At 58.4% G+C, this 27,572-nt stretch overlaps 2 protein-coding genes across 2 annotated transcripts; both read left to right on the forward strand.

Annotated features, from left to right (window-relative positions):
- Nucleotides 1–218: 218 nt before the first annotated feature.
- JUND (JunD proto-oncogene, AP-1 transcription factor subunit) lies at nucleotides 219–2,135 on the forward strand. Its single transcript, XM_010330148.3, has one exon. It carries the CDS (start codon nucleotides 374–376, stop codon nucleotides 1,427–1,429), a length of 1,056 nt encoding a protein of 351 aa, XP_010328450.2. The 5' UTR covers nucleotides 219–373; the 3' UTR covers nucleotides 1,430–2,135.
- Nucleotides 2,136–9,554: 7,419 nt separating this feature from the next.
- IQCN (IQ motif containing N) lies at nucleotides 9,555–26,213 on the forward strand. The gene is given in 4 exon segments (XM_039465993.2): nucleotides 9,555–9,749; nucleotides 11,589–11,695; nucleotides 11,697–14,744; nucleotides 24,588–26,213. Coding segments are annotated over 4 exon segments (4,149 nt in total). The 5' UTR covers nucleotides 9,555–9,736; the 3' UTR covers nucleotides 25,569–26,213.
- The last annotated feature ends 1,359 nt before the right edge of the window (nucleotides 26,214–27,572 follow it).

The raw sequence follows: 27,572 nt of genomic DNA on the forward strand, positions 1-27,572 counted from the left end.
CGGGGTGACCCGGCTCGGGCGCGCGGCCTGCCCCCATGACGTCAACCCACAAGGCAGCGCGCTGTTGTGGCGTTTACCGCGCGTCGCCGGGGCAACGGCGGCCGGGCGGGCGTCGGCTGCCTGGCCCCGCCCCCCATGCAAATGAGCGACGTCACCCGCGCCCAATGGCGAGCGGGGGCGGTGAGCTCATCGCGCGGAGCCGAGGCTATAAGAGGGCGCACAAGGCGCGCGGCGCAGGAGCCGCCGCCAGCGGAGGGCCGGGCGCAGCGGCTGCGGCCGGGGCGGGCGCAGGGCCGAGCGGACGGGGGGGCGCGGGCCCCCCGGGAGGCCGCGGCCACTCCCCCCCGGGCCGGCGCGGCGGGGGAGGCGGAGGATGGAAACACCCTTCTACGGCGATGAGGCGCTGAGCGGCCTGGGCGGCGGCGCCAGTGGCAGCGGCGGCAGCTTCGCGTCTCCGGGCCGCCTGTTCCCGGGGGCGCCCCCGACGGCGGCGGCCGGCAGCATGATGAAGAAGGACGCGCTGACGCTGAGCCTGAGCGAGCAGGTGGCGGCGGCACTCAAGCCCACGGCCGCGCCGCCTCCGACCCCCCTGCGCGCCGACGGCGCCCCCAGCGCGGCACCCCCCGACGGCCTTCTCGCCTCGCCCGACCTGGGGCTGCTGAAGCTCGCCTCCCCCGAGCTCGAGCGCCTCATCATCCAGTCCAACGGGCTGGTCACCACCACGCCGACGAGCACGCAGTTCCTCTACCCCAAGGTGGCGGCCAGCGAGGAGCAGGAGTTCGCCGAGGGCTTCGTCAAGGCCCTGGAGGATTTGCACAAGCAGAACCAGCTCGGCCCTGGCGCGGCGGCCGCTGCCGCCGCCGCCGCCGCCGCCGCCGCGGCCGGCGGGCCCTCGGGCACAGCCGCGGGCTCCGCGCCCCCCGGCGAGCTGACCCCAGCGGCGGCCGCGCCCGAGGCGCCCGTCTACGCGAACCTGAGCAGCTACGCGGGCGGCGCCGGGGGCGCGGGGGGCGCCGCGACGGTCGCCTTCGCCGCCGAGCCCGTGCCCTTCCCGCCGCCGCCTCCCCCGGGCGCGTTGGGGCCGCCGCGCTTGGCTGCGCTCAAGGACGAGCCACAGACGGTGCCCGACGTGCCGAGCTTCGGCGAGAGCCCGCCGCTGTCGCCCATCGACATGGACACGCAGGAGCGCATCAAGGCGGAGCGCAAGCGGCTGCGCAACCGCATCGCCGCCTCCAAGTGCCGCAAGCGCAAGCTGGAGCGCATCTCGCGCCTGGAGGAGAAAGTGAAGACCCTCAAGAGCCAGAACACGGAGCTGGCGTCCACGGCGAGCCTGCTGCGCGAGCAGGTGGCGCAGCTCAAGCAGAAAGTCCTCAGCCACGTCAACAGCGGCTGCCAGCTGCTGCCCCAGCACCAGGTGTCCGCGTACTGAGTCCGCGCGCGGGGCGCATGCGCGGCCACCTTCCCCAAGGGGCGGGCTCGCGGGGGGGGTTGTCGTGGGCGCCCCGGACTTGGAGAGGGTGCGGCCCTGGGGACCCCCCCTTCCCCCGAGTGTACCCAGGAACTCAGAGAGGGTGCGGCCCCCGGGGATCCCCCCGAGGGTGCCCAGGACTCGGAAGGGGCGCCCCGGACTCGACAAGCTGGACCCCCTGCTCCCGGGGGGGCGAGCGCATGACCCCCCGCCCTCGCGCTGCCTCTGTCCTCCGCGCGGCCGCCCCGTGTTGCACAAACCCGCGCGTCTCGGCTGCCCCTTTGTACACCGCGCCGCGGAGGGGGCTCCGAGGGGGCGCAACCTCAAACCCTGCCTTTCCTTTTCTTTTAACTTTTTTTTTTCTTTGGAAGAGAGAAGAACAGAGTGTTCGATTCTGCCCTATTTATGTTTCTACTCGGGAACAAACGTTGGTTGTGTGTGTGTGTGTTTTCTCCTGTTGGTTTTTTTAAAGAAATGGGAAGAAGAAGAAAAAATTCTCCGCCCCTTTCCTCGATCTCGCTCTCCCTTCGGTTCTTTCGGCCGGCTCCCCTTCTCCCTTTTGGTTCTGTTTGTTTTTTGTTTTGTTTTGCTACGAGTCCACATTCCTGTTTGTAATCCTTGGTTCGCCCGCCCGGTTTTCTGTTTTCAGTAAAGTCTCGTTACGCCAGCTCGGCTCTCCGCCTCCTTCTTCCCCCACCCGGGCCTGGCGGGCTGGGCGGAGCCTGGCCCGCTCCCCCCCCCAGCACCCCCGCCTCTCTCTCCTCCTTCCGTCCCCAGCCCCTCCCCTCGTCGGGAGGAAGCGAGGACCGGGCGTCCGGGAGGGGCCCGCGCTTCTGGCGTGCAGCGAGCGCCCTCTGGGCGCGCCTGGGCGCAGGGCCGGCTGATGTCCAGGTTGGGGTCTTTGGCCGGCGTTTGGAGCTAGCTAATGCCCCCTTGCCTTTTGGGAAGGAGGGATTTGGAGGTGGAAACGGCATAGCCCCAGCCCAAGGGAGGAAGGAAGGGGCAGAAACAGAACTTTTTATTTAACCTTTTGGGCCTTGGTCTGCTTGTCTGTAAAATGGGGAGAACAGCCGAAAAACTTGCCCCATAAAGTTGTGACGATTAAGAGAGTTTCTGTTTACAGAGCAGTGCTTGGCCTACAGTGTAAGCTTTTATTCTCATTTGGTGAACTGGGGGAAGCTATGGCCCAGGACAAGCTGTTGGACCCAGGACCAGGAGGAAGGTGGCACAGAAAGTATCTCCCTGAAGTTCGCTCCTACTCCCCACTTGGGGAAACCTGAGGTCCAGAGAGGTTGAGCAACTGGCTTGAGGTCACACAGCCTTTTAAGGAGATCGTGCAGAGACAGCCCGACCGTGGCCTCTTAAGAGCCTTGACCCTAGGTTTCCTGCTTCTCGTGCCTGCTCTGGCCTTTGCTGTTAAGACCTTGAGCCTTGGGCTTCCAACTCATTGGGAGCCCCGAGGGATGTGAACATGAGGGGCCAGGGTCACAAAGCAAGTAGGGCTGGTGGTCCTGTGTACCTGAATTGTATCCATTTTACAGATGAAGAAACTTGCAGAGAAGGGCCGCTGTCCTTGGTCAGGGAGAAAGTCAGGCCTTCCCACCAAGAGCTATATTGGGCTTTATTTGTTTGCTTGAGACAGAGTCTCGCTCTGTCGCCCAGGCTGGAGTGCAGTGGCGCCATCTTGGCTCCCCACAACCTCTGCCTCCTGGGATCCTGCCCCAGCCTCCCAAGTAGCTGGGATTACAGGTGCCCGCCACCATGCCCAACTAATTTTTTTTTGTATTTTTAGTAGAGATGGGGTTTCATCATGTTGGCCAGGCTGGTCTCAAACTCCTAACCTCAAGTGATCTGCCTGCCTCGCCCTCCCAAAGTGCTGGGATTCCAGGCCTGAGCCCCTGTGCCCAGCCAGGGTTTGGTTTTTTAGCTGTCCCCTTGCCTTGTGGGAGGTCATGCAGACACTTCAGCAGGGCCTCAAGGAACCTGCTGACGGGAATGAAGCTGAGGTGGGACAGCAACTAAGGTTCAGAGAGGTTGAGCAGCTGGCTTGATGTCACACAGCCTTTTAAGGAGACTATGCAGAGACAGCCGGGCCTTGGCCTCCTCACTTCCAAAGCCTTGACCCACAGGACACCGAGAATGACACCCCGGGGGCAGAGTGTCACTGGTAGGGAGACCGGGTCATGGTGAGGTGCCGGTTGGCATCTGTGTGACCTCTGGCGGGTCCTCTTCCCCCAACGGCCTCCATATCCTGTGCTGTGAGATGGGTGTTTGTATCCAGAGTAACCTCGCTCGGGTCGGAAGTCCGAACTGGGAGGTGCTCGGGGGTTGAACAGTGATCCCACTCAATGATGGTGTCTCTGTAGCCCTGAATTTGTAGAGAAGGGGAGGCCCAGGGAGGTTTTGGGAATCGCCCAATGTATATGGCAAAGCAGAGATTCGAGCCCAGGACTCTTGCCTGCCCGCCCGCCTCCTAGTGGTCTAAGGCAAGAGGCCTCTGAGGAGCCTTGCAGAGAGGAGGAGGACACTTTTTTTTGGAGACTGAGCCTTTTACTCTGTCGCCCAGGCTGGAGTGCAGTGGCGCGATCTTGGCTCACCGCAACCTCTGCCTCCCGGGTTCAAGCAATCCTGCCTCAGCCTTCCAAGTAGCTGGGATTACAGGTACCCACCACCATTACAGGTCCAGCTAATTTTTTTTTTTTGTATTTTTTTTTGAGGCGGAGTTTCACTCTTGTTACCCAGGCTGGAGTGCAATGGCGCGATCTCGGCTCACCGCAACCTCCGCCTCCTGGGTTCAGGCAATTCTCCTGCCTCAGCCTCCTGAGTAGCTGGGATTACAGGCATGCGCCACCATGCCCGGCTAATTTTTAGTATTTTTAGTAGAGACGGGGTTTCACGATGTTGACCAGGATGGTCTCGATCTCTCTACCTCGTCATCCACCCGCCTCGGCCTCCCAAAGTGCTGGGATTACAGGCATGAGCCACTGCGCCCGGCGTTTTTTTTGTATTTTTAGCAGAGACGGAGTTTCACCGTGTTGGTCAGGCTGGTTTGGAACTCCCGACCTCAGGTGATCCACCTGCCTCAGCCTCCCAAAGTGCTGGGATTACAGGCGTGAGCTACTGTGCCCTGTACTTTTTTTTCCCTCTTTACAAGATGAGATTTTGTTGCCTAGACCAGAGTGCAGTGGCAAGACCAGAGCTCACTGCAGCCCTGACCTCCTAGGCTCAAGTGATCCTCCTGCCTCATCCTCCTAAGTAGCTGGGACCACAAGTGTGTGCCACCATGCCCTGCTACTTATTAAAGATTTTTTTGTAGAGAGGGATCTGTTGCCCCGGCTGGTTTTGAATTCCTGTGCTCAAGTGATCCTCCAATCCCGCTCTCCCAAAATGCTGGGACTACAGGCGTGAGTTGCTGCACCCGGCCTCTGTCTTATCTCTCACCCCCACCCCAACCTTTTGGAGGTTGGCCAACCTCACTTTCAATCAGGCTGGAGTGCAGTGGCTCGATCTCAGCTCACTGCAGCCTCCGCCTACTGGGTTCAAGCGATTCTCCTGCCTCAGCCACCAAAGTAGCTGGGATGACAGGCGTTTGTCGCTGTACTCGCTAATTTTTGTATTACTAGTAGAGATGGGGTTTTGCCATGTTGCTCAGGCTGGTCTCGAACTCCTGAGCCGAAGCAGTCCTGAGCTCAAGCAGTCCGCCCCGCCTTGGCCTCCCAAAGTGCTGGGATTACAGGTGTGAGCTGCCTGCCGCACCTGGCCTCACCAGCATTTACTGACGCCTAGGTGGTGCCCACTCCCTGGAGGCCAGCCCTCCAGCCCTCCATTCTGATGGAGTGAGGCAGGCATGAGCTGTGATATGAAGGGCTTTTTCGAAACCGGAGATCTCAGCCACTACTTGAAAACTTTCTGGAAAGAAGTCCTGACTGCACCAGGCCCTGGGCTGGCCAGTGTCTCCCTTTGGGAACCTCTCCACCCAGATTCTCAATTCCTGCCCTCCTGGCCTCAGGGTCTTTGCACAGCTGCAGCGGTGGCTCTGTGCCAGCTACTGTCCCCCAGTCACCCAGCTGAGCGCCACCTCCCAACCTCGGCTGCACACACTCTCCTCGGAAGCCTGTCCCCAGTAACCCGCAGGCTGGGCCAGCACCTTACTGGGCTCCCACAGCCTCCAGTTGCCCTGAGCACTCCCAGTTGCGTTTAGCCCGTTGACGGCACAGAAGGGACGTGTTCTGATGAAACATCCAAAGGATGGGCTGGGCGAGGTGACCATGTCTGCAATCCCAGCACTTTGGGAGGCTGAGGCAGGCAGATCACTTGAGGTCACAACTTCGAGACTAGCAGGCCCAACATGGTGAAATCCTGTCTCTACTAAAAACTACAAAGGCTGGGCACAGTGGCTCACGCCCGTAATCCCAGCACTTTGGGAGGCCGAGGCGGGCGGATTACCTGAGGTCGGGAGTTCGATGCCAGCCTGACCAACATGGAGAAACCCCATCTCTACTAAGAATACAAAATTAGCCAGGCATGGTGACACATGCCTGTAATCCCTGCTACTCAGGAGGCTGAGGCAGGAGAATCGCTTGAACCTGGCAGGTGGAGGTTGCGGTGAGCCGAGATGGCACCTTTGCACTCCAGCCTGGGCAACAGAGCAAGACTCTGTCTCAAAAAAAAAAAAAAAAAAAAAAAAAACCCTACAAAAATTAGCCAGGTGTAGTGGCGGGCACCTGTAGTCCCAGCTACTCAGGAGGCTGAGGCACAAAAATCGCATGAACCTGGGAGGCGGAGGTTGCAGTGAGCAGAGATTGCACCACTGCAGTCCAGCCTCAGCGACAGGGGGAGTCTTATCTCAGAAACCAAACCAAACCAAACAAAAAACCAGACAAAGGATGTAAACCCCATCCAGCTGCCATCTGCCATGTCCCTGATTTTGCCCAAAGCCACACCCACAGTATAGAGAAGGTTTTGGAGGGGGTGGTCTTTGCAGAGGGAGGCCAGGCACCCCTGCTGGCTCCTGCCCTGACGACCCCCAGCGGCTCTCTAAGGAAGCCAGGCGGAGGCTTCTGGACCAGGCTGGCTTTGGCTGGAGCCAGCTGCAGAGAGTCCAAGGTATGTGTCAGCCTCAGCCCAGCCAGCAGTGACTCATGCTGGGCCCCAGCCCAGCCCTGGGAGGTGACCCAGGACAGTGGCCTGACTTCCCCTACGGGGCTGCGACTCAGGGTCAGTGCCCACTTGTGCCGGGCCCAGTGGGGATCCCAAGAGACATCAAGTCTGGCCCCACCCCAGGGACCCCTGCAGTCTCTGAGCCAGACCCAGGACATTGGTCAGAAACCTGACTGGCCCATGGCACCCCCTTTCTGGTTCCTTCCCATGTAGCCATTTTACACCCCCAAATTCTTTGAGTTTTTTGTATCCCCAGGCCTGGGGCAAATTCCAGCATACAGTAGGTGCTCAGAAAATGCCCACAGCCAAGGTGGGCAGATCACCTGAGGTTGGGAGTTTGAGACCAGCCTGACTGACATGGAGAAACACCATCTCTACTAAAAATACAAAATTAGCTGGGCGTGGTGGCGCGTGCCTGCAATCCCAGCTACTTGGGAGGCTGAGGCAGGAGAGTCCCTTGAACCCAGGAGGCGGAGGTTGCAGTGAGCTGAGATCGAGCCATTGTACTCCAGGCTGGGCAACAAGAGCGAAACTCTGTCTCAAAAAGAAAAGTAAATGCCCATGGGATGAAAGACTGAAGCTGTCTCTAGGTACACGGAGTGGGAGATTTGGGATTCCCTCTGTGCTGAGAACCCCTTCTACTCAGGAAGAGCCGGTGTAGGCAGCAACCACCATGACCTTCGGCCCTGCCCTGCATCCTGTCTCCCAGACACTGGCTGTGCTTCTAGCATCCCCTCCCCCCAGGAGCTGGCAGGGATTGGCCGGAACTTGGCTTTGAGTCACAAAGCTGCCGCGCCAACAGGACCCCAAGACTGGCTGTTCAGACTGCTGGGTCCAGCTTCAGGGACAGGTGAGTGGGGCTTGTGGCTTTGGGGGCAGGTGAATGGGGCTGGTGGAGGGCTGGTTTGTGGGGGCTCGTGGGGGACCCTGTTCTCCTCTGACCCCCAGTGCCTTTAGAGTCCTTCTGAGCCTTCTGTGTAACTCGAAATGATGGGGCTCTAGGGCCCCCCAAAGCCTTGATGGTGGATTTGTTCACCTGTGATGCAGACATCCTGGAGAGCCTGTTATGTCTCGTTATTATTATTATTATTATTATTTTTTTTTTGAGACGGGGTTTCGCTCTTGTTGCCCAGGCTGGAGTGCAATGGCGCGATCTCGGCTCACCGCAACCTCCGCCTCCTGGGCTCAGGCAATTCTCCTGCCTCAGCCTCCTGAGTAGCTGGGATTACAGGCACGCGCCGCCACGCCCAGCTAGTTTTTTTGTATTTTTAGTAGAGACGGGGTTTCACATGTTGACCAGGATGGTCTCGATCTCTCGACCTCATGATCCACCCGCCTCGGCCTCCCAAAGTGCTGGGATTACAGGCTTGAGCCACCGCGCCCGGCCTTATTATTATTTTTAAAGACGGGGTTTCACCGTGTTGGTCAGGCTGGTCTTGAACTCCCAACCTCAGGTGATCTGCCAGCCTTGGCCTCCAAAGTGCTTGGATTACAGGCGTGAGCCACCACGCCCGGCCTCTTTATTATTTGTTTAAATAAATAGAGATAGGGTCTCGCTATGTTGCCCAGGCTGGTTTCAAACTCCTGCGCTCCAGTGATCCTCCCACCTTGGCCTCCCAAAGTGCTAGGATTACAGGCATGAGCCACTGCACCCGGCCAAGCCTGTTGTGTCTTCGGGAACTTGAGGATGGTGATATTACCTCCTGTGACAGATAGGGAAGCCGAAGCTGAGAGGGTTTTACTCAGAATTACTGAACCAGTCACTTGGCTTCTGTGTCCAGGGGGGCCGTGTGCCTTCTTCTGATCCCCTACAATCCCATTTCTCACCCCTTCTGGTTGAGTTCCTTTAAAGAGTTGTACCGTTTGGGACGAAACCTTAGCCCCTGGAATGGGCCCATTCAGCTCCTTAAGCTGCCAACTCCAATTTCAATTTCTTTTCTTTTCTTTTTTTTTGAGATGGAGTCTTGCTCTGTCACCCAGGCTGGGGTGCATTGGCGCAATCTTGGCTCACTGTACCTCTGCCTCCAGGGTTCAAGTGATTCTCCTGCCTCAGTCAGGAGTTCGAGACCAGCCTGACCAATGTCGTAAAACCCCATCTCTACTAAAAATACAAAAATTAGACTGGGCACGGTGGCTGACGCCTGTAATCCCAGCACTTTGGGAGGCCAAGGTGGGCGAATCACTTGAGGTCAGGAGTTCGAGACTGGCCTGGCCAACATGATGAAATCCCGTCTCTACTAAAAATACAAAATTAGCCGGGTGTGGTGTTGCACGCCTGTAATCCCAGCTACTCGGAAGGCTGAGGCTTGAACCCGGGAGGCAGAGGTTGCCGTGAGCCAAGATCGCACCACTGCACTCCAGCCTGGGCGACAGAGCAAAACTCCATCTCAGTAAAAACAATAGCAACAAAAATTAGCCGGGTGCGGTGGTGGGCGCCTGTAATTTCAGCTACTTGGGAGGCTGAGGCACGAGAATCTCTCGAACCTGAGAGAAGGAGGTTGCAATGAACCGAGATCGCACCACTGCACTTCAGCCTGGGCGGCAAGAATGAAACTCTGTCTCAAACAAACGAACCAAAGCCCCCTGCCAGGTGCGGTGGCCCAAGCCTGTAATCCCAGCACTTTGGGAGGCTGAGGCGGGTGGATCACGAGGTCAAGAGATCGAGACCATCCTGGTCTTCATGGTGAAACCCCGTCCCTACTAAAAATACAAAAAACTAGCTGGGCATGGTGGCGCGTGCGCCTGTAGTCCCAGCTACTCAGGAGGCTGAGGCAGGAGACTTGCCTGAACCCAGGAGGCGGAGGTTGCGGTGAGCCGAGATCGCGCCATTGCACTCCAGCCTGGGTAACAAGAGCGAAACTCTGTCTCAAAAAAAAAGAAAAAAAAAAATTTCTTGTGTACTCATCTTTGCAGACTTGATTTTTTTTTTGTTGTTTTTTAGAATTTAGTGTTTTTGCTTTTAACATCTCTTTTTGTGTCGGTCTTAGGACAGAGCCAGCCCAGGGCAGTGTTGCTGCACATTGCCTGGGATGAAAGGCTGAAGGCTGCCTCCTCTTGAACGCTGGCTTCTGAGATTTCACCTTATTCTCCTGCTTCTTCTCCAACTCTATGACCCTTCAAGGTAAGAAGATGGCCCCTGGGCAAGGGATCTGGCCAGTCCAACCTGAAGAGAGGGGCTTCTGCGAAACCAGTGTGCTGGGCGCCAGGCTGTGCATCAGGGTGGCTGGACAGTGTCCCAGCTCCCTCTGCATCCCAGTTACTTGTGAAAGCCACAGTCACCCACTTTTTCTTCCTTCTTTCCATCCTTCCATATGCCATTTATCTGTCCATCCCCTGATCCACCCACCCACCCATCCACCCATCAGTCTACCTCCTGTTGGGTTATGGCTTCACCAATGTCACCAATCTCTCCAGCTCTCTTTTTTTTTTTTTTTTTTTTTTTTTTTTTTTTTTTTGAGACGGAGTTTCGCTCTTGTTACCCAGGCTGGAGTGCAATGGCGCGATCTCGGCTCACCGCAACCTCCGCCTCCTGGGTTCAGGCAATTCTCCTGCCTCAGCCTCCCGAGTAGCTGGGATTACAGGCACGCGCCACCATGCCCAGCTATTTTTTTTGTATTTTTAGTAGAGACGGGGTTTCACTATGTTGACCAGGATGGTCTTGATCCCTTGACCTCGTGATCCACCCGCCTCGGCCTCCCAAAGTGCTGGGATTACAGGTGTGAGCCACCGCGCCCGGCCCTGGTCTTGAACTCTTGATTTCAAGCAGTCTGCCCACCTCGGCCTCCCAAAGTTCTGGGATCACAGGCGTGTGCCACCGTCCCAGCCAATTTACCTTTAATGCTTTATTCGTCAGCTTCGTTTATCTCTTCATCCAATCCTTTATCCATTTCTCAACCTATCCACCATTCACTCATCCGCTGATACATCCATTCAGTATCTAGCCCTGTATCCATCTGTCCATCCAACTTCCAGTCCACTGACTGTTTATCAGTCGAGGTGCCTACCTGCCCAGTACCAAGCCCTATGACTGAGACGGGGACACAGAAATGACTCTGTCTTCTAGGATTCACAGTCAATGGGGAGAGGCAAATAATCTCCCCCAGCACACTTCTGTCTCTCTCTCTTTCACACACACACACACACACACACACACACACACACACAGAGCGAGAGAAGCAAACAAGAAATTTCCAAAACATTGTGAGCAGTGCTTTACTCGGGATACATCCAAGATAAAGTTTGAGAAGCAGGCCGGGTGCTGTGGCTCACGCCTGTAATCCAGCACTTTGGGAGGCTGAGCCAGGTGGATCACCTGAGGTCAGGAGTTCGAGACCAGCCTGATCAACATAGTGAAACCCCATCTCTACTAAAAATACAAAAAATTAGCCAGGCGTGGTGGTGGGTGCCTGTAACCCCAGCTACTTGGGAGGCTGAGGCAGGAGAATCGCTTGAACCTGGGAGGCAGAGGTTGCAGTGAGCTGAGATTGCACCACTGCACTCCAGCCTGGGCAACAGGAGTGAAACTCTGTCTCAAAAAAAAAAAAAAAAAAAAAAAAAAAAAGGGGGGTGGGGCCAGGTATGGCAGCTCACGCCTATGATCCCAGCACTTTGGGAGGCCAAGGCGGGCAGATCTCGAGGTCAGGAGATGGAGACCATTCTGGCCAACATGGTGAAACCCCATCTCTAAAAGTAAATAAATACATAAATACATAAATTACAAAAAAAGCAGGTGAGTGGTTGGGCATTCAGGTGGCATGCACTGTGTGTCAGGATGAAGTGACCAGAGGATGATGAGAAATGGATACAGGGACAGCAAAGGCCACTTGAGAGAGGGAGGAGGCCGACCTCAAGGTGCCAGGAACAAGAAAATCTCGGTCCGGGGGCCAGTGTCCACCCCAGCCAGGAGACCCCTGGTCTGCAGGACCCGCCGTGCCCTGACCACCCCCTGCCGCCCCCACAGGCGGAGCTGACCTGCCCAGGAATCGAGGCAATGCAGTCGGCCGCCCAGCTCCAGTTCACCAACCAGTTGTCACCCAGTGGGCAGTGCGTCCTCCAGCCCCCGCCCACCCCTAGTCTCCCGGACACAATGGAGAAAGCGACTCCACCGCCCCAGCACCAGGGCCCCAAGTCCAAGGAGCATCTTCTGCACCAGGCTGCCCGGACCAAGCCGGCGCCCCGCCGCATCCCGCGCCTCCGGGCTGTGGTCGAGAGCCAGGCCTTCCGGAACATCCTGGTGGACGAGATGGACATGATGCATTCCCGCGCGGCCACGCTCATCCAAGCCAGCTGGAGGGGTTACCAGCTCCGGCAGAAGCTCATTTCCCAGATGATGGCGGCCAAGGCCATCCAGGAGGCCTGGCGGCGCTTCAGCACGAGACGCATCCTTCACTCCAGCAAGCTGTCGGTGAAGAAAGCGAAGGCGGAGGAGGGGGACATCCCTTACCACGCCCCTCAGCAGGTGCGCTTCCGGCATCTGGAAGAGAACCGCCTTCTGTGCCCGCCCGTCAGGGTGAACAAGGAAACCCAGTTCCCTTCCTGTGACAATCTGGTCCTCTGCAGGCCCCCGTCGACCCCGCTCCTGCAGAGCCCCGCAGCTCAGGGTGCCCCAGACCCCTGCATGCAGGGTCCTTGTGCCGCCGGAGTCCCGGGCTTGACCTTCCTGCCACACCAGACAGTCACCATCAGATTTCCCTGCCCGGTGAATCCGGACGCAAAATGCCAGCCGTGCCTGCTGACCAGAACCATCAGAAGCGCCTGCCTCGTCCACATAGAGGGTGACTCAGTGAAGGCCAAACGGGTCACTGCCCGGACCAACAAAGCCGGGGCCCCAGAGACACCGCTGTCTGGAAGGTGTGGCCAGGCAGTTATGGGACCATCCAGCACCCAAACCCAGGGCTCTGTGGAAGCAGAGATCCTAAAAGGCCCCTTCCAGGTGTCCCCAGGGCCCACGATCACCAAGGCCCTGCTCCACACGTACCCAGTGGTCTCCATGACCCTGCCGCAGATGTGTCCAGCGTCCACAGTGACCAAGACTCCACCCAAGACTAGCCCGGTTCCCACAGTCACAACAACCAAGACCCCAGCCTCGACGTCTCTCCGGCCCGCAGTGACCAAAACTGCGCCTCACGCATGCTCCAGGCCCACGGTGACAAAGCTCCAGGTGCACCCCGCAGCCTCTGGCACCGGCACCCCCCTGCAGACGTGCCCTGCAACCATCACAGCCAAGAACCCGGCTCAAGTGTGCCTTCTGGCTTCCATCATGAAGAGCCCACCCCAGATATGCCCAGGGCCTTCCATGGCAAAGACTCCGCCCCAGACGCGCCCGGCGGCCGCCCCAGCCAAAAACCTGCTGCAGACGTGTCTGGCAGCCACCACATCCAAGACTTCATCCCAGACGAGTCCAGGTGGGGTGACAAAGCCCTCGCCCCAGACGCGCCTGGCAGCCATCATAACCAGGACCCCCGCCCAGTTACGCTCAGTGGCCACCGTCCTCAGGACCCTGTGTCTGGCCTCTCCAGCAGCGGGAAGCGTCAAGGCTCCACCCCCAGCGGCGGTCGCAGCCGGAATTCCCAACACCCCGTGCTCCACCCACGAGAACCAGCCCAAGGCCAAGGTCGAGGGGAACGTGAAGCCGGCTGTGGAGGTGGTCAAAGCCTCATCCCGCTCCTGTGTGGCTGAGGGGAAGATCAGGTGTCTGCTCCAAACACATCCGGGAGCTGGGGTTCCCAGGGCTGCAGCTAAGCTTCCTTTAGAAGCCGAGAAAATTGAGACTGGCCCCCAGAGACAGGTGAAAATAGACAGGGCATTGAGGACCAGTGTGGCAGTGGGGACATCTGGGGCTCCGTCCTGCAGAAAAGCTGCAGAAGGGGATGACCCACCTCATCTGTTTGTGCCTATAGAAGAAATGGCTGTCACCCTGCCCCAGGGACAGCTGGCTGCCCCACTGACCAACGCCTCATCCCAGAGACATCCACCCTGCCTGTCCCGGAGACAGCAGGCCTCCCCACTGACCAAAGCCTCATCTCAGGGACATCTGCCCACCGAGCTGACCAAGACCCCGTCCCTGGACCATCTGGTCACCTGTCTGAGCAAGGTGCATTCCCAGACACATCTGGCTGCAGGTGCCATGAAGGTCCAGTCCCAAGCACATCTGTCCACCTGTCTGGCCAAGACGCAGTCCCCGAGGCAGCAGGTCACCGACATAACCAAGTGCCTCATCCCAGCGCACCAGGCCGCTGATCTCAGCAGCAAGACCCATTCCCAGGTGCTCCCAACCAGGTCCAAGACACCCAGCCAGGCCTGCCAGCACCTCAGTGCTCCGCCCTGGGCCACGCCGGAGGACAGACGGACTCAGCCGCAGCCCCACAGCCAGGCGCCGGGGAAGACCACTCAGCGGGGACCATGCCCAGCAGCCTCTGAGGTCCCGGGTACGCTGGTGCAGCTGATGGCACCCACCGGACATTCCACATGCAACGTCGAGTCCTGGGGGGACAGCGGGGCTGCACGTGCCCAGCCGTTAATGCCCGGCCAGGCGGTGCCCTGCCAGGAGGACACAGTGGGCTCCCCGCTGGCCTCCCTGTGTGCTGAACTGGCCACCATCCTGGCATCCCAGGAAGATCTCCGCATTCTGTTGTCCAAAGCCCTCTCCCAGGGAGAAATCCGGGCAGCTCTGCACCAGGCCCTGTCCAAGGAGGTACTGGGTGCTGCTGTCACCAAAGCGCTGCCCCAGGGTGTGCTGAGCCTGGCGCTGGGGAAGACGCTGTCCTGGAGTGAGCTGCGGCTGGCCCTGTCCCGAGCCCTGTCCCGGGGCGAGCTGTGGGCGGAACTCACCAAAGCCATGCAGGGTAAATTGGCGGAGGTGCTTAGCAAGGCTTTGACGGAGGAGGAGCGGGCGGCTCTGAGCCAGGCCCTGTGCCAGGGCGAGCTGGGCGCCGTCCTGAGCCAGTCTTTGTATCAGGCAGCCCTGAGGACTGGAGCCATCCTCCCCAAGGCCACCTCCAAATCAACAGGAAGCAGGGTGACAAAGACACTGGCCCCGGCGGAGGTGGCCTGCAGGGGCAGTCCGTCGGCTGCGTGGGGGCCCTGCCTGGGTCCCATGAGACCACGGGCCAGCAAGGTCAGGGATTCCCAGGTTGGGGTCTGGGGGTGTTTCACCATGGGCCAGCCTGCTGGGCCCTTGGAGGAAGGGGGGGATGGGGCCACGTTGTGGGGGTCACCCTGCTTATCCGTGGTCACTGTGGGAGCCTCTGTGATAGGTGGCGTAATCAGCAGCATTCACCAACGCCCCCTGATCACTGGGCTATGTCCCGTGCTACCCTGGGAGAGGGGACCCAGCAGGGACGTCTTCTCAAATCTGGATTTGGGCCGCAAGTTCCAAAAGGAAGATGCATGCGTGAGCCTAGAGCTTGGTGCATTGGCATCAGATTTGAACCCCGAAGGGAGTGGGGAGGGCCCCAGTTTGCCCAGGCCGTCCCACGCGCAGCCACCCCTGAGTCTGTGGCCGCCTCCCATTGCCAGTGGTGTGGGCTCCAGCATAAACCAACGCTCCATGACTTTTGGCATGGCCCCGAGCTCCCACAAGCCACATGTGGTCAGCAGGGTGGCCTCTCGTCCGTCGACCGGGGAGGGGAGGGAGGCCTCAGGCAGGCTTCCGTGCAGCGTGGGCGGTGGGAGCGCTGCCCATGGTCACCAGCCTCACCCCGCCTGCGGGAGCCCAAACTGCCGTTTGTCCTCAGGGGTTAGCAGGGCACATCCCGGCCTCTACCAACCCTCAGCGGCCAGGGGCCACCAGCAGCCATCCAGGGCTTCCAAGGAGAGCCTGCGGAGGAGGCCTCAGCCCCCAAATCGCAAACAGGCCTCCCCGGGTACGAGGGAGGAGATCGACAGGGGGGCCCCCAGTTCCTTGCAGGTCACCATGGTGACCAAAACTCAGGCATGCAAGACTTGCAGTCTGTTTCAAGCTTCCCCAGGCGATACACTGACGCATGTTCATCCCAAGACATCCGTCCGTGGACAGGGGAGGGATCGAACGCGAGATTCCGTGTCTGCCCTGCTCTGCCCCCAGAAGCTGGCCACACACCACCAGCCATCCATCCTCAGTCAGCTGATAGGCGATTTGCCGCAGGTTCGAGACAGTGACCTGGCTACGAGCTTCTCCCAAGGCTCTGCAAGCCTAAGCCGGGAGAGCAATTCCGATAGCTCCCTGCAAAGCTCTAGCTCCCTCAGCCTTTCAGCCGTGTCGGTGGCCAGCCTGCCTGCCGTCAGTAAGATAGATGAGTCATGGGAAGGTAGTTTCGAAGGGGACCTTGCCCAGAAGCCCCTTTTTCCTCCGGAGTCCATGAGGACACTCCAGAGGTTTAAGGATACGCCAGAGACTGAAACTGGCTCTAGGTACGTGACCCTCCGCTTCCCCTGCCAGCCCGCTCCAGCCTCGGAGAAAGTGCCCATTGTCCAGCGCAGCTCCGTGTCTAACCGCGTGACTTTGCGTGTTCACTGGGGCTCAGAGACGGAGATCCCTCAGTTTTCCTTAGACAAGAGCTCTGTGAATCTGATCCAGATGTCTCAGGCCACCGTCAAGACAGAGCTGAGGAGGACTCTGTCTTTGGGTACTGTGGTCCCCACGGCATGTAAGCCACCATCTGTGGCCGTGAGTTTGGCTCCAAGTGTGTCCCAGGATACACTGGCCAGCAGGGTAACCCCAAAGCCAGGCCAGGCATCAGGGTCCAGTAAGCTGGCCCCAGGCCTATCCCAGCATATAGCATCCAGTAGGGTGTCCCCAAGGCTAACCCCCCCATCTATGGCTAATGGGGTGACCCCAAGGCTACCCCAGTCCTCTATGCCTAATAGAGTGACACCGAGACCAGCACAGCCATCTGTGGTGAGCAGGAGGTCCCCAAGCCAAGGACACCCATCAAGGACCTTTGGAGTGGCCTCAAACCAAGGCCACCAATCAATGGCTAACTGGGGGTCCCAAAAGCTAGCCCAGCTATCTGTGGTCAGTGGGGAGTCCTCAAGCCTAGCCCAGCCATCTCAAGCCTTTGGGGTGTCTCCAAGTCCAGCCTACCCATCTCAGGTCATTGAAGGACACCCATCAAGGACCTTTGGAATGGCCTCAAACCAAGGCCACCAATCAATGGCTAACTGGGGGTCCCAAAAGCTAGCCCAGCTATCTGTGGTCAGTGGGGAGTCCTCAAGCCTAGCCCAGCCATCTCAAGCCTTTGGGGTGTCTCCAAGTCCAGCCTACCCATCTCAGGTCATTGGGGAGTACCCAACCCTGGCCCAGCCATCTCAGCCCACTGAGGTGTCCTCAAGCCCAGACTACCCATCTCAGCCCACTGAGGTGTCCCCAAGCCCAGCCTACCTATTCATGGCCACTGAGATGTCCCCAAGCCCAGGATACCCATCTATGGCCACTGAGGTGTCCCCAAGCCCAGGATACCTATATCAGCCCACTGACGTGTCCCCAAGCCCAGGATACCCATCTATGGCCACTGAGATGTCCCCAAGCCCAGGATACCCATCTATAGCCACTGAGGTGTCCCCAAACCCAGACTACCCATATCAGCCCACTGACGTGTCCCCAAGCCCAGGACACCCATCTATAGCAACTGAGGTGTCCCGAAGCCCAGACTACCCGTATCAGCCCACTGAGGTGTCCCCAAGCCCAGGCTACCCATATCAGCCCACTGAGGTGTCCCCAAGCCCAGGCTACCCATATCAGCCCACTGACGTGTCCCCAAGCCCAGGACACCCATCTATAGCAACTGAGGTGTCCCCAAGCCCAGACTACCCGTATCAGCCCACTGAGGTGTCCCCAAGCCCAGGCTACCCATATCAACCCACTGAGATATCCCTATACCCAGACAACCCATCTATGGCCACTGGGGAGTTACCAAGCCTGGCCCAGCCATATCAGCCAACTGAGATGTCCCCAAGCCCGGCCTACTCATTTATGGCCACTGAGGTGTCCCCAAGCTCAGGCTACCCATCTGTGGTCACTGGTGAGTCCTCAAGCCCAGCCTACCCATCTCAGCCCTCTGAGGAGTCTCGAGGTCTGGCCCAGGCATCTCTGACCATCCGAGTGTCCCCAAGCGTAGCTCAGCCGTCTCACACCACTGGAGTGTCCCCAAGCCTAGCCATGCCATCTCACAATATTAGAGAGTCCCCAAGCCTTGTCATGCCATCTCAGACCATTGGAGAGTCCCCAAGCCTAGCCATGCCATCTCAGACCATTGGAGGGTCCCCAAGCCTAGTCATGCCATCTCACATCACTAGAGAGACCCCAAGCCTTGTCATGCCATCTCAGACTATTGAAGTGTCCCCAAGCCTTGTCATGCCATCTCAGACCATTGGAGAGTCCCCAAGCATAGTCATGCCATCTCACATCATTAGAGAGTCCCCAAGCCATCTCATGCCATCTCAGACCATTGGAGAGTCCCCAAGTCTAGCCATGCCATCTCAGACCATTGAAGTGTCCCCAAGCCCAGCCATGCCATCTCAGACCATTGAAGTATCCCCAGGCTTAGCCATGCCATCTCACACCATTAGAGAGTCCCCAAGCCTAGTCATGCCATCTCACATCATTAGAGAGTCCCCAAGCCTAGTCATGCCATCTCACATCATTAGAGAGTCCCCAAGCCTAGTCATGCCACCTCACATCATTAGAGAGTCCCCAAGCCTAGCCATGCCATCTCACACCATTAGAGAGTCCCCAAGCCTAGTCATGCCATCTCAGATTATTGAAGTGTCCCCAGGCCTAGTCATGCCATCTCACACCATTAGAGAGTCCCCAAGCCTAGTCATGCCATCTCAGACCATTGGAGAGTCCCCAAGCCTAGTCATGCCATCTCAGACCATTGAAGTGTCCCCAGGCCTAGTCATGCCATCTCACACCATTAGAGAGTCCCCAAGCCTAGTCATGCCATCTCAGACCATTGGAGAGTCCCCAAGCCTAGCCATGCCATCTCAGACCATTGAAGTGTCCCCAAGCCTAGTCATGCCATCTCAGACCATTGAAGTGTCCCCAGGCCTAGTCATGCCATCTCACATCATTAGAGAGTCCCCAAGTCTTGTCATGTCATCTCAGACCATTAGAGAGTCCCCAAGCCTAGTCATGCCATCTCACACCATTAGAGAGTCCCCAAGCCTAGTCATGCCATCTCAGACCATTAGAGAGTCCCCAAGCCTAGTCATGCCATCTCAGACCATTAGAGAGTCCCCAAGCCTAGTCATGCCATCTCACAATATGAGAGAGTCCCCAAGCCTTGTCATGCCATCCCAGACCATTAGAGAGTCCCCAAGCCCAGCCATGCCATCTCAGACCATTGAAGTGTCCCCAGGCCTAGTCATGCCATCTCACATCATTAGAGAGTCCCCAAGCCTAGTCATGCCATCTCAGACCATTGGAGAGTCCCCAAGCCCAGCCATGCCATCTCAGACCATTGAAGTGTCCCCAGGCCTAGTCATGCCATCTCACAATATGAGAGAGTCCCCAAGCCTTGTCATGCCATCTCAGACCATTGGAGAGTCCCCAAGCCCAGCCATGCCATCTCAGACCATTGAAGTGTCCCCAGGCCTAGTCATGCCATCTCACAATATGAGAGAGTCCCCAAGCCTTGTCATGCCATCTCAGACCATTGGAGAGTCCCCAAGCCCAGCCATGCCATCTCAGACCATTGAAGTGTCCCCAGGCCTAGTCATGCCATCTCACAACATTAGAGAGTCCCCAAGCCTTGTCATGCCATCTCAGACCATTGGAGAGTCCCCAAGCCTAGTCATGCCATCTCACACCATTAGAGAGTCCCCAAGCCTAGCCATGCCATCTCAGACCACTGAAGTGTCCCCAAGCCTTGCCATGCCATCTCAGACCATTAGAGAGTCCCCAAGCCTAGTCATGCCATCTCAGACCATTAGAGAGTCCCCAAGCCTAGTCATGCCATCTCAGACCATTGAAGTGTCCCCAAGCCTAGCCATGCCATCTCACAATATTAGAGAGTCCCCAAGCCTAGTCATGCCATCTCACACCATTAGAGAGTCCCCAAGCCCAGCCATGCCATCTCAGACTATTGGAGAGTCCCCAAGCCTAGTCATGCCATCTCACATCATTAGAGAGTCCCCAAGTCTTGTCATGCCATCTCAGACCATTGGAGTGTCCCCAAGCCTAGCCATGCCATCTCAGATCATTGAAGTGTCCCCAAGCCTAGTCATGCCATCTCACATCATTAGAGAGTCCCCAAGCCTAGTCATGCCATCTCACACCATTGGAGAGTCCCCAAGCCTCGTCATGCCATCTCAGATCACTGGAGAGTCCCCAAGCCTCGTCATGCCATCTCGCATCATTAGAGAGTCCCCAAGTCTTGTCATGCCATCTCAGACTATTGGAGAGTCCCCAAGCCTAGTCATGCCATCTCACATCATTAGAGAGTCCCCAAGCCTTGTCATGCCATCTCAGACCATTGGAGAGTCCCCAAGCCTAGTCATGCCATCTCAGACCATTGGAGAGTCCCCAAGCCTAGCCATGCCATCTCAGACCATTGAAGTGTCCCCAAGCCTAGTCATGCCATCTCACATCATTAGAGAGTCCCCAAGCCTAGTCATGCCATCTCACACCATTGGAGAGTCCCCAAGCCTCGTCATGCCATCTCAGATCACTGGAGAGTCCCCAAGCCTCGTCATGCCATCTCACGTCATTAGAGAGTCCCCAAGTCTTGTCATGCCATCTCAGACTATTGGAGAGTCCCCAAGCCTAGTCATGCCATCTCAGACCATTGGAGGGTCCCCAAGCCTAGTCATGCCATCTCAGACCATTGGAGGGTCCCCAAGCCTAGCCATGCCATCTCAGACCATTGGAGGGTCCCCAAGCCTAGTCATGCCATCTCAGACCATTGGAGGGTCCCCAAGCCTAGCCATGCCATCTCAGACCATTGGAGAGTCCCCAAGCCTAGTCATGCCATCTGAGACCATTGAAGTGTCCCCCAGCCCAGCCATGCCATCTCACACCATTGGAGAGTCCCCAAGCCTCGTCATGCCATCTCAGATCACTGGAGAGTCCCCAAGCCTCGTCATGCCATCTCACGTCATTAGAGAGTCCCCAAGTCTTGTCATGCCATCTCAGACTATTGGAGAGTCCCCAAGCCTAGTCATGCCATCTCAGACCATTGGAGGGTCCCCAAGCCTAGTCATGCCATCTCAGACCATTGGAGGGTCCCCAAGCCTAGCCATGCCATCTCAGACCATTGGAGAGTCCCCAAGCCTAGTCATGCCATCTGAGACCATTGAAGTGTCCCCCAGCCCAGCCATGCCATCTCACACCATTGGAGAGTCCCCAAGCCTCGTCATGCCATCTCAGATCACTGGAGAGTCCCCAAGCCTCGTCATGCCATCTCACATAATTAGAGAGTCCCCAAGTCTTGTCATGCCATCTCAGACCATTGGAGGGTCCCCAAGCCTAGTCATGCCATCTCAGACCATTGGAGGGTCCCCAAGCCTAGTCATGCCATCTCAGACCATTGAAGTGTCCCCAAGCCCAGCCATGCCATCTCACACCATTGGAGAGTCCCCAAGCCTAGCCATGCCATCTCAGACCACTGGAGTGTCCCCAAGCCCAGCCATGCCATCTCAGACCATTGAAGTATCCCCAAGCTTAGCCATGCCACCTCACATCATTAGAGAGTCCCCAAGCCTAGTCATGCCATCTCAGACCACTGGAGTGCCCCCAAGCCTAGCCATGCCATTTCAGATCACTGGAGAGTCCCCAAGATTAGCCATGCCATCTCAGACCACTGGAGAGTCCCCAAGACTAGCTCACCCATCTATGGCCATTCAGGAGTCTCCGAGCCTGGCTCAGCCTCCTCAGGCCACTGGGGAATCCCCAAGCTTGACCCGACCATCTCAGGTCACTGGGGTGTCCTCACGTGTACCCCACCAATCTGTGGCCAGTAGGGTTTTTCCAGGCCTAGCCCAGCCATCTCAAGCCAGTGGGATGTCCCCTAGACGAGATTACCCATCAGTGGCCTACAGGGTGTCCCCAGGTCGAGCTCACGTATCTATAACCAGCAGGATGTCCCCAAGCCGAGCTCATGCATCTATGACCTGTAGGGTGTCCCCAGGCCGAGCTTATCCATCTATGCCCAGTGAGGTGTCCCCAAGCCTAGCCCAGCCATCTCAAGCCACAGGGACGTCCTCAAGGCTGGCCCACCGACCTATGACCTGTGTGGTGTCCCTAAGCCTAGCCCAGTCATCTCAAGCTATTTGTGTGTCCCCAAGCCTTGCCCACCCATCAGGGCCCTGTGGGTTGTCTCCAAGCCTAGCTCATCCATATGTGGCCAGTGGGGCAGCCCCCAGCCGAGCCTACCCACCTCAGACCACTGCAGGACCCCCAAACCAAGCCCCACCATCTGCGGCCCCCAGCCCAGCCAAGACTCATCCATCTTATAGCCTAGCCTCCAGTCTAGCTGAGCCAGCTGCAGCTCCCGGCCTATTCCCGCCATCTGTGGCCCAGAGGGAATCCCTGAGCCTGGCCCAGTCACCCTTGGGCACTAGGCTGGCCCCAAGCCCATCGCAGCCATCTGTGGTCAGCGGTACGTGCCATGGCCTCAGCGACCCACGTTGGGGCTCTGGGCTGGACTCACATTTGCAGTGTTCAAGGGCGAACACAGTAGCCCCGCGTCCATGCCACCCGGGAGCGTTTGTTTCAGTTAGTCCTGGTGGACCATATCCCTCTGTGGCTGGAGGCATGGGCCAGGGTCTGAACCAGCCATCCCTGGGCGCTGGGATGGACCCATGTGAAGAGCCTCTGATGGTTAGTGAGATGATATCCAGCCTCCAGGCCCCCAAGCTCATCGACATGTCCCCGGGGTTCCATCACCCACCCAGCGTGGGTGGGAGGCGTGTGTGCCCAACCTCTGTGGTCAGTGTTTCAACACCAGATGTCTCCCAGGCTGGCGAGGAGGCCTGCTGTACCAGCCAGCAAACCACGCCTCTGTTCAGGGGTGTGGCTACAAGCCATCCCCTGGGGCCCATGGCGGATGCTATGTTCCTCCATGGGTCTCAGGGGACCCCGTCTCCTGGCCTAGCTGGGAGTCTCCCCTGGGAAACCACAGTAACCAGCACTGGCCAGAGTCAGCGTCAGGTGGCCGGTGGCATGGCTTCCCTTGCATCCCAGGTCTCTGTGGCAGGCGGCCCTTTGACACATCCCTCTGGGGCCACAGGGAAGGCCCCCAGCCCCTCTCTGGCTTCAGTGCCCAACAGACCGGGCGTGACTCAGTCTAATCTTTCCCGGAACAGCACAGGTCCCGGCGTCCCCCAGATCAGTGTCGTTATTCCAACACGCGTAGACCTCTGGCACTCTTCCAAGGCGCCCATGGCCCCACCCAGTTACCAGCGGAGAGATGCCACTCCTCAGGACTCTCTGAAGGGCAGGGCTGGTTGTGGCGCAGCACGGGGTTTCGTAGCTGGGAGGACGGGCATGGGCGCAGTCCCAGGCACTACGCCTGGTGGTACAGCCTCCAGCCTTCCCCCGGGGTCCAGCATCCCAGGCACGGGTCAGAGCCTCCCTGCACGTTCTGGGTCCAGCTGGGTTACCCACAGTCTGGCAGACAGAAAGAAGCAGAGTCCACCCGGAAGACCCTCTGCTAGCTTAGCTGCTCCAAACTTGCTCCCAGGTTCAGCAGTGAGTGGGGCGAGCCCAGGTGTCTCCTCTGGTTCTGTGCCAACAATGGGGGCCTCTAGTGTGGCTCAGAGCCGCCCCAAGGGGTCCATGCTGATTGGAATCACTGCCCGTCCTTACCACAAAGCCCTGGCTGGGGAGAGGTTGACAGTCGCTTTGCAGATGTCCCACGCCACCAGCCCGGCCCCAGTTCACTCCCCAGCCTCCGTCGCTAGTGGTACAGCCGGGAGTCCTCGCCCAGTGCCCGCGGTTCTGTCAAGAGCCTTACAGTTGAGCCGAGATGCCGCGATGATGCCATCTGGGGCCACAGGCCACCAAGCTGAGCTGGGAGAATTCAATGAGTCTCTGTCCCAAGCGTCAGGATCAAGCGGATCCAATGACGTCATCAGCAAAGCTGGGGTCATTGATGCAACTCCATGGATGCACCCCAGTCCTCCGAGAGCTTATGGGGGCCATGACCATAGGTCCCCGTCTGAGAAAGGGACTCTTCCCCAAGGCCAAATACCATTGTTGAAGGAGGTGGCTCCCAGCCATGCTGGTGGCACGGTCCCTGTCCCTTTTCAGGCCCTGGGTTTAGCTACTAAGATTCCCTCAGTTTCTCAGCAGGAGTCACTGGCTCATACTGGACCCCCAAATCACTATCAGGGTATAGTAGCTTCTAATGTAGCCTCGGAATCACCCCAGCTGGCCCGTGGCAGTACTAAGGCCTCTAGATTGCTTCCAGGTTCTGTGGCCAGGGTGGGGAACCCTAGTCTTCCCCAGAGGTCAGGGACAGTCAGCCTGGTCTCACATTCGCCACCACATCCGTCCTCGGCTAGAAAGGCATCGTCCAGTCCCTTCGAGATGGATGCTGTCCTCAATGCACCCCAGAAAACAGCGTCTGGAAATCTGGCTCAGAGCAGCCGCTGGGACTCCGCGGGCCCTAAACATTCCTACAGAGCCACGCATGGTAGTATTATTTCAGAACTGCTAGAAAGCTCTGTGGCCAGGGTCAGGCCCTTCCATCCTGTGCAAAGGCAAGCATTCCAGGCCTCAGCGGGAGGTGCTGCAAACCCCACGCGTCTCCCCTCTGCAGAGATAAGACCCATCATCCGGACCAGGGAGCTGACACACCCCTCGGCCATTCCCCCGCTGGTCCCGGGAGTCCGGAGGGTGTCTCTAGGCTACAAGTCCTCCCTGAATGGTCCCCTGCAGCCCCTTTTTAACCAGGAGTCACCACGGGGATCTCAGGACTCGTGTAGCCCCCAGAATCCCGTGAGTCACCAGGCACCGCTGAACTCCACTGTACTCCAGGGCCCCGTGGATGCTGGTGTGGCTGGTGGCCAATCGTGGAACCGCGTTGCGCCCAGTGCGGTGGTCAGGCCGGTGGACCGCGGCGTGGCTCGGGGCAGCGCGTGGGAGTCGGCCGGGGGTGCTGCGTCCTGGGAGACCCGGTGCCACAAGGCGGTGGTGCATCCCAGGCGGTTCGGGGAGCTGACAGTGTCCATTCAGGCCGCGGAACAGAGCCTCATCCTGGCAGTGATCACGATCCAGGCGGGCGCCCGTGGCTACCTGGTGCGTCGCAGGATCCGGGTATGGCACCAGAGGGCCGTGGTCATCCAAGCTGCTTGGCGCGGCTACTGTGTGCGGCGGAGCCTGGCGCACCTCTACAGAGCCATCACGATCATCCAGGCTGCCTGGCGCGGCTACTGCACCCGCCGGAACCTCGCTCGGCACCGGCAGAGGCTCCACCCCGTCCCGTGGGCGAAGCTGGGCGGCAGGGTCCGGGTCCCGTCCGACGGCAGCCGCTTCCAGGATGGCAGGGTCAGGACCGTGTCGGACCACCGCTGCTTCCAGGCCTGCCAGCCCCGCGCGTGCAGCGTCTGCAACTCCCTGAGCTCCAGGATCGGGAGCCCGCCCAGTGTGGTGATGCTCGTGGGCTCCAGCCCTCGCACCTGTCACACCTGCGGACACAGCCAGCCCACCCGCGTGGTGCAGGGCATGGGCCGGGTGGCCGGGGGCCCCCGGGCAGCGTCCTGGGCCCCCGTCTCCCAGCGGGTCGTCCTGAGTGCCAGGCAGCCGCATCACTGGGACAAAGCGGCCGTGGCCATCCAGTCCGCCTGGAGAGGCTTTAAGATCCGACGGCAGATGAGGCAGCAGCAAATGGCAGCGAAGACGGTTCAAGCCACCTGGCGAGGCCACTACACGCGGAGCTGCCTGAAGAGCCCAGAAGCACTCCTGGGAGCAGCAGGCCCCTGCGCCAGCTCACCGCACACACATCGGCCCTGCCTCTAGGACCCCGGCTCCCTGCAGTGGGGACTCCGTGGGGGGCACTCGCGGCTCCCTGGGCCTAATGAATAAAGTCCCCCACAGCCTACAAATCGGTGATGTGTTCTGGGTTAATGGAAGCGGTTTGGGTAAGCTGGGGGAATCTGGAACATCCCAGAGGGAAGAGGAACTCTGAAGTTTCCAACCATGTCGTATGTATCTGGGGTCTGTGGCCAGGACGGGGAGGCCAGTGGCTGCCAATGTGGTCTCACCTGTGCCCTTGCCATATCCACCTGCGGGTAGTGGGGTGGTATCCAGCCCGTCCCAGATGGAAACTGTCCCCAGTGCACTCTAGAAATGTGTCTGGGACCCGGCCCAAAGCACCCACCTCGAGTCCCTCATCCCTAAAAATCCTACAGGATGGCCGGGTGCAGTGGTTCACGCCTGTAATCCCAGCACTTTGGGAGGTGGGTGGATCACCTGAGGTCAGGAGTTCGAGACCAGCCTGACCAATACGGAGAAACCCCACCTCTACTAAAAATACAAAAATTAGTTGGCCGTAGTGGTGCGCACCTGTAATCCCAGCTACTCGGGAGGCTGAGGCAAAAGAATTGCTTGAACCCGGGAGGCGGAGAGGTTGCAGTGAGCCGAGATCGCGCCATTGCACTCCAGACTGGGCAACAAAAGTGAAACTTCATCTCAAAGAAAGAAAAAGAAAAATTAAAAAATAGGCCAGGTGCAGTGGCTCATGTCTGTAATTCCAGAACTTTGGGAGGCCGAGGCAGGCAGATCACCTGAAGTCAGGAGTTCGAGACCAGCCTGACCAACATGGAGAAACTCCCATCTCTATTAAAAATACAAAAAATTAGCTGGGCATGGTGGCGCGTGCCTGTAACCCCAGCTACTTGGGAGGCTGAGGCAGGAGAATTGCTTGAACCCAGGAGGCGGAGGTTGCGGTGAGCCGAGATCGCGCCACTGCACTCCAGCTTGGGTCACAAGAGCGAAACTCCGTTTCAAAATAAATAAATAAATAAAAATTTAAAAAATAGGCCAGGTGTGGTGGCTCATGCCTGTAATCCCAGCACTAGGGAGACTGAGGCGGGTGGGTCACCTGAGGTCAGGCGTGAGAGATCAGCCTGGCCAACATGGTAAAACCCCTTCTCTACTAAAAATACAAAAAAAAATTAGCCAGGCATGGTGGTGCACACCTGTAATCCCAGCTACTTGGGAGGCTGAGGAGGGAGGTTGCTTGAATCTGGGCATTCGAGGATTCAGTGAGATGTGATTATGCCACTGCACTCCAGCCTAGGCAACAGTGAGAACCTGTGTCTGAAAAAAAAAAAAAAAACAAAACGCTGGGCACTGGCTCACGTCTGTAATTCTAACATACTTTGGGAGGCTGAGGCTGACCTCCTAACTTGAGGTCAAGAGTTCGAGACCAGCCTGACCAACATGGTGAAACCCCATCCCTACTAAAAATAACAAAAATCAGCCCGGCGTGGTGGCAGGCACCTGCAATCCCAGCTACTCAGGAGGCTGAGGCAAGAAAATTGCTTGAACGTGGGAGGTGGAAGTTGCAGTGAGCCGAGATTGCTCCATTGTACTCCGGTCTGGGTGACAGAAATCCCGGATGGAAATGCTAGAATGTCTGTCATGTCCCCTGAAGGCCACAGTCTGGGTGAGACAGAGGACAGAGGAGGACAAGGACAACCCCAGCCCTGCAGGTTCTGGGACAGGATGGAGGTGGGGGCACTAGGGGTTCCCAGAGGGAGCAGCCTGGCCGGAGGAGGGGTGGAGGGAGTGGCAGCAGTGTGTGGGCAGCAGGGGAAAGCGGACGGGGTGGGGGGCAGGGTGTCTTTAGCGGATGACTGGGTTTGAGAGCTTCTGGGTCATCGTGTTTAGAAGGAGTGGAGTCCAGGTGAAGAGGGCGGGAACTGCACCCCGGGGGAGCAGGAGCGCCCAGGAGAGGCTCCACACCCTGAGAAGCCCCACCTACGCCTCACCCCTGCACAGTGCCGTGCTCCGCCAGCA

The sequence above is a fragment of the Saimiri boliviensis genome, chromosome 14, assembly GCF_048565385.1.
Source record: "Saimiri boliviensis isolate mSaiBol1 chromosome 14, mSaiBol1.pri, whole genome shotgun sequence".
In the NCBI taxonomy this organism is placed as follows: domain Eukaryota; kingdom Metazoa; phylum Chordata; class Mammalia; order Primates; family Cebidae; genus Saimiri; species Saimiri boliviensis.